Genomic DNA, 9,179 nt, shown 5'->3' on the forward strand with positions numbered 1-9,179 from the left:
TCAGAATCACTAATATTAACACATCTTAAAGCATGTACCTTTCCCCTTGACTATCCTGTATGGTTTGCTTCACGCGTTTAGACGAGGGCCGTAACAGAAAATAGGACATGTTACAGTGTGAAAGTTTTTATTCGAAATTTTTGTCACTTTCACCTCGTGATATACAGGGTGGACCTGAATTCTAAGGACAAAGTTTCGGAGGATGCTGAAGAATATTTTGGTACAAGGAACACGTGGCCTGCAATGGCCCTTTAATGCGTAATAATGAAATTATGATTTATTCGGTTTGTTACCCAATTTACTTTTGTTTCTGTGAAAACACCCTAACAACAGTGAAAAAGCCTGTAGTATGCAATCACCAGAACGTAAAAGACAGAGTAACCCAACAACTCCTTAGAGATTCGAATGTACTGTGATGTGACTGCCGTCGTAGCCGAACAGTTGAGAATAGAATCGTTAAGTCGCTTCTCGAATGCATTCAGTGACCCAATGCACACGTACATATCGACCAGCTATTCAGTGGTTCAAATGCTAATGCTGTATATCACTCTTAACCTACAACTAACACCGCCGGGAAAAAAATCTGAGACAGAACCGAGCTGTAATCAGTGCAAGGCTGACGGCGAAGAATAAGTGGGCATTACAGTTGTCAACAAGTACTGCCGGTGAAAGGAACAAGTTCGTTTCCGAGCACGACACGCAGGGCACTTGCACTGTTGCTCAGATTTTTCAGTGCAATCCAGATAAAAATATAAATGGGGGTAAGAAATAAAATATCAGATGACATGCAACTAATCTACACTCCTGGAAATGGAAAAAAGAACACATTGACACCGGTGTGTCAGACCCACCATACTTGCTCCGGACACTGCGAGAGGGCTGTACAAGCAATGATCACACGCACGGCACAACAGACACACCAGGAACCGCGGTGTGGGCCGTCGAATGGCGCTAGCTGCGCAGCATTTGTGCACCGCCGCCGTCAGTGTCAGCCAGTTTGCCGTGGCATACGGAGCTCCATCGCAGTCTTTAACACTGGTAGCATGCCGCGACAGCGTGGACGTGAACCGTATGTGCAGTTGACGGACTTTGAGCGAGGGCGTATAGTGGGCATGCGGGAGGCCGGGTGGACGTACCGCCGAATTGCTCAACACGTGGGGCGTGAGGTCTCCACAGTACATCGATGTTGTCGCCAGTGGTCGGCGGAAGGTGCACGTGCCCGTCGACCTGGGACCGGACCGCAGCGACGCACGGATGCACGCCAAGACCGTAGGATCCTACGCAGTGCCGTAGGGGACCGCACCGCCACTTCCCAGCAAATTAGGGACACTGTTGCTCCTGGGGTATCGGCGAGGACCATTCGCAACCGTCTCCATGAAGCTGGGCTACGGTTCCGCACACCGTTAGGCCGTCTTCCGCTCACGCCCCAACACCGTGCAGCCCGCCTCCAGTGGTGTCGCGACAGGCGTGAATGGAGACGTGTCGTCTTCAGCGATGAGAGTCGCTTCTGCCTTGGTGCCAATGATGGTCGTATGCGTGTTTGGCGCCGTGCAGGTGAGCGCCACAATCAGGACTGCATACGACCGAGGCACACAGGGCCAACACCCGGCATCATGGTGTGGGGAGCGATCTCCTACACTGGCCGTACACCGCTGGTGATCGTCGAGGGGACACTGAATAGTGCACGGTACATCCAAACCGTCATCGAACCCATCGTTCTACCATTCCTAGACCGGCAAGGGAACTTGGTGTTCCAACAGGACAATGCACGTCCGCATGTATCCCGTGCCACCCAACGTGCTCTAGAAGGTGTAAGTCAACTACCCTGGCCAGCAAGATCTCCGGATCTGTCCCCCATTGAGCATGTTTGGGACTGGATGAAGCGTCGTCTCACGCGGTCTGCACGTCCAGCACGAACGCTGGTCCAACTGAGGCGCCAGGTGGAAATGGCATGGCAAGCCGTTCCACAGGACTACATCCAGCATCTCTACGATCGTCTCCATGGGAGAATAGCAGCCTGCATTGCTGCGAAAGGTGGATATACACTGTACTAGTGCCGACATTGTGCATGCTCTGTTGCCTGTGTCTATGTGCCTGTGGTTCTGTCAGTGTGATCATGTGATGTATCTGACCCCAGGAATGTGTCAATAAAGTTTCCCCTTCCTGGGACAATGAATTCACGGTGTTCTTATTTCAATTTCCAGGAGTGTATATCGAGACACTGGAGACAATAGGTCCATTACACGAAAAGAGTCAGAAACTATCTAGAAACGAACTCCTAAATTTTTTCTATGATCTTCAGATTCTCCCTGTATTTCCTGTTCCTCCTTAATTTCTGTCACTTGGGAAGAATTAAACAAAGAAAATCTTAATTCCTGCCAGATGTAAATATTGGTACGGTACGTTCGCCTCAACGTATTGACACAAACTTTTATGTACGACACAAATGTGGCATAACATCCATTCATTATTCTAATCACCATCTTAGTTTCTATAAACACGGGTACTGAAAGGCATTGCCATCACGGGGACAATATCTTCCGCTGAGGTCCTTCCAAAAGGACGAGGTGAGCTGGTTCGACAGCCCTTATTTCATGCTAGAGGAAGTTGCCTAAGTGCTTTTTAGAAGCTGCTTAATTCTGCCATGGAAATCCAGCAACAGTGCGAGCTGTAAATTCAGCGTAGTATTCTTGAAAGATCAGCGAGAGATAGCATAGTAATTTAAACACTGGTGTGGTATTCGAGAGGAGTTATGCTCAAATATCCGACATATTGTCCTAATTTGGGCTACTTGGGCCTTAGCTAGTGGGAATTTGGTATGATTTATTAATTTGGGCATATCGGATTCATTTTTCAAATGATGTAACGGTTCATCTCTAATGACCCCGACGTGCATATACATAATTAGCTCCACTGTTAGTTAAAAATTTGACGTAATAACAGATGTATTCGCTAAACAATGATAACTAAATATAAGTAAATGTTCGCGCTTTAAAAATAGACAGTCGTGTTGTAGATCCTGTTATAAGCTGAATTTCATTATTACTTCTGATTAACAGCGAGTTCTCCTTAAAATGCAATGAGTTAAAAAAAGTATTTGATAGCAGCATGTGTTCGAATCATTTATTGCTTTCAGATTAAACGTATATTTGTTACAAACAGAAGTGGAAGTGCAGCAAAGACTGTCACAAGGAACTACAGCTGGCGTACCATAAGTTTTGAGCCTAGCGTAGATAATGATCAGAATCTGTTACCTTTACTTATCTACCCTAAATTATTTTCGTCGTCTAGTTCACTTTTCTCGCCATTCTGTTCATAGAAAGAGGCGAAAGATAGTACATATCAGTCTTGAAATTTCTGTCTGAGCTAGTTCTAGCGTTTCACTGTTAGTGTTGGAAATTCTCTTCGCCTATATTATATGTTCTTTGTCGTCGGTGAAATGATTTTCCTAACCGCTGTTAGGTTTTCTTCAATTCCGTATAAGATATGGGTAGTAGACTCAATGCAAGGTATCTTTTTAAACGTTACAATCACTTTTCGAGACAAAAGTAGAAAGGTGGTTTCAGATATTTGAAGACTTTTGTCAATTTTGTCTGTGAATATTTCCTGTGTCAGACGCAGATATCAGGCACTTGGTCGTTGTATGTTTTAGCACTTATGAATTAAAAATAATATCAGTATCCGAAAATACTTTTTTTCATATGATAATAATACTACGCAAAACTGCAAATAACAGTTTATGAAACTAGTGATGGACGAAATCAGATTTTTTATTCACCAGTGACCAACGATAAAGTGGAAGTATTTGAACCTAGTCTCAGTAATTTCATTGCTACAGGCGTTCGAGATGACGTGTCTAGGCACTGACCTCTGATGGCCGCGCCACAACTACATGTAATCTTCCCAGAATGAGTTTCCCCTCTGCATTGGAGTGTACGCTGATTTGCAACTTCCTAGCAGAATAAATGTGTGTACCGGACCGGGACTCGAATCTGGAACCTGTGCCTTTCGTGGGCAAATGTGCTACCGACTGAGCTATTCAAACACGAGTCACTATCCGCTGTCAGAGTGTTGGCAGATCTACAGTTGTGAAATTACATGTAACCTTTCTCGCAAGCATTTGGTTCCGTTGGTATCTCACTGCAGCAGTATACACTTATATATGGGTACCAAAGGCAAATAAAACTAAACTCCTCCCGAACAGGCCATGAAGGCCCAACGGTACCGACCGCTCGCCGTGTCATCCTCAACCCATAGGCGTCACTGGATGCGGATATGGAGGAGCATGTGGTTAGCACACCGCTCTCCCTCTCGTATACCAAAGGCAAATAGATGAAATAAAAAATGTATTTCTTCAACTTAGAAATTTTTTCTTGAGGATTTAAGGCTCCTACTCATAAAGTTTGATGCCTTTTAAAAACTAGTAACTGACTTCCAGAATGAGATTTTCACTCTGCAGCGGAGTGTGCGCTGATATGAAACTTCCTGGCAGATTAAAACTGTGTGCTCGACCGAGACTCGAACTCGGGACCTTTGCCTTTCGCGGGCAAGTACTCTACCAACTGAGCTACCGAAGCACGACTCACGCCCGGTACTCACAGCTTTACTTCTGCCAGTACCTCGTCTCCTACCTTCCAAACTTTACAGAAGCTCTCCTGCGAACCTTGCAGAACTAGCACTCCTGAAAGAAAGGATATTGCGGAGACATGGCCTAGCCACAGCCTGGGGGATGTTTCCAGAATGAGATTTTCACTCTGCAGCGGAGTGTGCGCTGATATGAAACTTCCTGGCAGATTAAAACTGTGTGCCCGACCGAGACTCGAACTCGGGACCTTAGTAACTGACTTCTTTTAAACTACATAAACAGTGGTTATGATGACACAGCATGTAATATTTGTAGTGAATAAGGAGTTAAGTACTTAGCATTCATATAACTCTGTTGGATCTAATCAGTTGCATTACAAACGGTTTTATGAACTAATGTGGTACTGCAGTATTGGAACGTGACCATGGTTTTTCTTCTTCGTGAGAAACATATCCTGCCCAAACCTCTGTTTCAGGATATGATCTCCTCAGAAATTATAAAACAAAGAACTCGTGGTGTTATTATTGTAAGTGGAATATAATTATTAAGATACTTCTATCGAGAACATTGCCACTGAAAATTCCACGGAGAAAGGAACGTGTCGGAAATACATACGTTTTGTTGGCTAAAGCCTCTTCGGCTACTCAGAAGGAAGCAATGAAGGAAGGAAGGAAGGAAGATTAGAGTTTAACGTCCCGTTGACAGCGAGGTCATTACAGACGGAAAAAAATTTGGAAATTTGTGGTAAGGTCTTATAGGACCAAACTGCTGAGGTCATCGGTCCCTAAGCTTACACACTACTTAATCTACCTTAAACTAATTTACGCTAAGGACAAGATACACACCCAAACCCGAGGGAGGACTCGAACCTCCGACGGGTGGAGCCGCAAGGACCGTGGCAAGGCGCCTTAGAGACGGAAGACTGGCTTCTGCTATGAAGGGATGGGAAAGGAAATCGAGCGTGCCCTTTTCAAAGGAACCATCCCAGCACAGCCCTGGAACAATTTAGAAAGCCTAAATCTGGATTCCCAGACGGTAGAGCTACTCCGATTATGTGGCTAAGGTAGCGAAGTGACTGAATTTTATGTATCTATGTAATTAATGTATTTACTTTTTATTCAACTAGGCATGATACTCTCTCTTGTATCGACTTGGCGAAATCAAGGAAAGTCCAAATAAGGATGGCTGTATCGGATCGAAAAAGTGACCTGTGTTCGAACTTTCTACTGCATTTTAATGACTTACAATTGTAATAACCCATTAATCAAGCCAAATTACATTTCTTGAAAAGAAATGGACTTAGGTTAATACTTCAAGAAAAAGGAAACGTTCGACGGAGAAAATCCTTCAGCTTGATTGTGAAAACGTGTGGTGTGTCACTCATGGTCTTCAGTTTTTGTGGAAGCCTATTGAAAAGTGCAACACCTGTGTACGAACAGTAGTCAAGGATTTACTCGCACATAAAGATCATTATTGTGTCTGGAATTCACCGGACGAATACTGCTATCACTTTTAAACAAGTTCAATTGCGTAATAATCCTCAGCTTATCACATAGAGGCCTACTTAAACGCCGTTGATTATTTCAATATATGATCCAGGTCGCTCGCTTTTTGGCTAAAACGTATTCTTTCTGCCTGGACGGACTGTCCCCAAAATATTATCACATATGAACTCAAGGAATGGAAATGTGTGAAGTAAACGTGTCTCACTGAATCAGTGGTACTGGTAGTGGACTATAGACCATAAAGTAAAGGTAGTTGCATGTAGCTTCTATGGAAGATCCCGCATAGGTGTCTTCCACGAAACCTTATAATTTGTTCAAACCTCGAAAACTGGTGCCTCTCTTTCCCACGGAAGAGTTGAAAATCAGCACGAACAGGATTGTATGTTAGAAATTGAATAAAATGTATTTTATTGCAGTTAAGAGTGTGAAACGAAAGTTGTGTCTCTTTATGTCATGATTTTGTTTTATTAATGAATTCTTCATCGCATCTGTAACAATTATGTTTATGTTAGTCGCAAAAAAAGAAAAAGAAAAAAAAACTGACAGTTATCTGTACAACAGAAGAAACCCAGTAATGCAAACTTCTGCTTCCTATTGCTTAGATTGAGATTCAAGCCTTATAAATACCGTAGTTTCGCAGTTTTGGTCCACAGTGTCAATAAAGTTGTTACTATCATTATTGGGACATTCAGTGTTATTATGGAGTAAAAGCATATATCCAATGACGACAGTTTTTATTCAATACGGTTCTCTGTGTACTGCAAGAAGGAATGTAGCTGCCTGCAAACTAAGCAGCCAACACAGATCGAACGGTGTATCTGTCTACATGTGGCCCGAGAAATATGCGACTGCTCTATTGCAAAATACCTTTCACTCAGTTTGTGACTATACATGTGACAATGATATAGGCCTATAGTTGTCAACAGTATCCTTTCCCTTTTACTATGTAGAATCCCCTCTGGGAAAATACTAACATGGAAAGACGTGATGCATGAGTGACTAAGGACATTGCCAAAGTGTAGTGCACAAATCTTCAATATCCTACTTGGTATATGACTGTACCCACTTGAATATAACACTTCATCGGCTTAATTATTGACTCAGTTCGCCTTGTATAAAGGTCTAGCTGCCTCATCTCTTGTTGTTCTCTCGAAAAAGCAATCTGTAACACATCTATGTGACTTGTGTTGAGCAAAAAGTTTTGAATCAGTTTACCCAAAATAGATAATAAATGATCCTTCAAGAACTCAGTAATGCCAGTAACGTCTTTATTCTCCAATTTCACCAAACTGACAACTGAAACTTTCGCCTGCGTCTTTGGCATTGATGTCACAACACTCCATATTTTTCTTTTTTAATTTTATGCTGAGATTTACGTATCCTCCTTGTGAAACATATAATCATAGGCTCTCTTGCAAAATTTATTGAGATCTTGCAGGATTTCATGTAACCAGCTACTGCAAGTAGATATTAATTGTGCCACTAACTCTGATAGACTTACTGCTTATTTATACAAGAGATCCTGAAGGTCTGTATTTTCCAAACTGTCTGCCTGCCACTACTTGCCACAACTGGGGTTTTGTATTTTGTACTTTAGTGGGAAGTAGCTTTCGTAAAATTTAAGAAGAGTCTATATGAATGCATTGTGTTTATTATTCTAAGTGTTTACGTTATACACTTCCTGCCACCGACAGTGCTTCAACAACTGAATAAGTTATTGTATGGCAAGTATGTCAAGGGGGGGGGGGGGGAGAGGGGAGGGGGCGACCTCACTTGCCCACGGGTATATGCAACCTTGGCACTGGACAATCTGCAAATAACTAAATTTTTGAAATGTGTACCTGTAAATCGAAACATTACCACCCAGAAACCTGTGCGAATAGAAGGTTATCTTCGGCATAAATGGCAGGACCTTCCAACCATACAGAACAGCTGGATAGGTAATTGGATACAGTGTATCGTACAAGGAGAGTCACACTATTTCTTCGCTCTGAAGATGATGTAGCCATTTATTTTGCTAAAATATCTGCAGTATTATGTAAAGTACTTATTTTTAACCACTGCGTGATTTTTTGATTAAGTTCTTCACTTGACATAAGCAGATACTTCTTAGTAAAGTTCACTGATATAAATATCTAATTGTCCTCCCCAACACAAGGGGAATCTAAACGTGTATGTCCCCAGTCCCACCCACTTGACTCTGACTAATAATGGCACCTATTTACAAGTAGGCCATGCCTCATACCATCCCTCCCTCCCTTCCTCCGACAGCCTACTCAATTTGAATTTCGAATGATCATCCTCTTGTTTATTTTGGATTGCGAAAAGTCGTTTGCTCCTTCCATTCCCACACTTCTTAAGAAAAAGTCAACTCATGACGTCTAAGGAGTGTATTAAGACTGATCTGCTATGAAGTCTGAAATGACGCGGCTGGAAGTCAATGTGATCAATTTTTAATACGATAGTCGTAGTAGCCAGGCTTGGAGATTGTGGAGTTAGACGTTGGAAGAATCTCTGTCAATGCATAAACACGAAGTAAGTCCATACCAAATATAATAAGCAAGGCTGGGCAGCTTACCATTTCGACAGCGGCGTCACAGACTGAACTGAAGACAGGAGCACTGGTTCCGCGCATATAGCTTCCAGCACAGCCTACTGACGTCATAGCGGTACTTCCCGGCGAATCAGCGGTTGCGGCTTCCTGCGGAGAAAGGGACGGCGCCCGAAAATCCTGATCTTCTACTGCGCTGGTTGCCTCCGCTGGGTGACCTCTGCCGCGAACAGTTTTTCTTGGTTATGCAACGCGAAAAGCAGTTGTCATTGCCAGACCAACGACCTGATCTTTAATAGAGTGAGTAACTAGAGATATAAAAAATAACGCTGTTGTCAGTCCATAGGTAGACTTACACACCAGTAGATGTTGTACCTTTCGATATGATACATTTCTGCTGTCACCCTCCTAAAACAATGCAGGGTGATTCCGTGATGATGTTGCCGACTTTCAGCGACGATGGAGAAGGGTAAATGTATCAATTTGAGATAAAGGATACCGATCCGGAAGCGACCGAGTAAAAAGTTATAATTGAAAA

The 9,179-nt window shown here is 43.0% G+C and overlaps 1 protein-coding gene across 1 annotated transcript in view; it reads right to left on the reverse strand.

Annotated features, from left to right (window-relative positions):
- Positions 1-8,728, reverse strand: part of LOC124555559 (activating signal cointegrator 1 complex subunit 2 homolog) — a 32,914-nt gene extending 24,186 nt beyond the window's left edge. Inside the window, exon 1 of the mRNA XM_047129517.1 lies at positions 8,669-8,728. Within this exon, the coding sequence (XP_046985473.1) occupies positions 8,669-8,725 (57 nt within the window). The 5' untranslated portion in view covers positions 8,726-8,728. The remainder of the gene's footprint in view (positions 1-8,668) is intronic.
- Positions 8,729-9,179: the final 451 nt, after the last annotated feature.

The sequence above is a fragment of the Schistocerca americana genome, chromosome X, assembly GCF_021461395.2.
Source record: "Schistocerca americana isolate TAMUIC-IGC-003095 chromosome X, iqSchAmer2.1, whole genome shotgun sequence".
NCBI classification, from domain to species: Eukaryota; Metazoa; Arthropoda; class Insecta; order Orthoptera; family Acrididae; genus Schistocerca; species Schistocerca americana.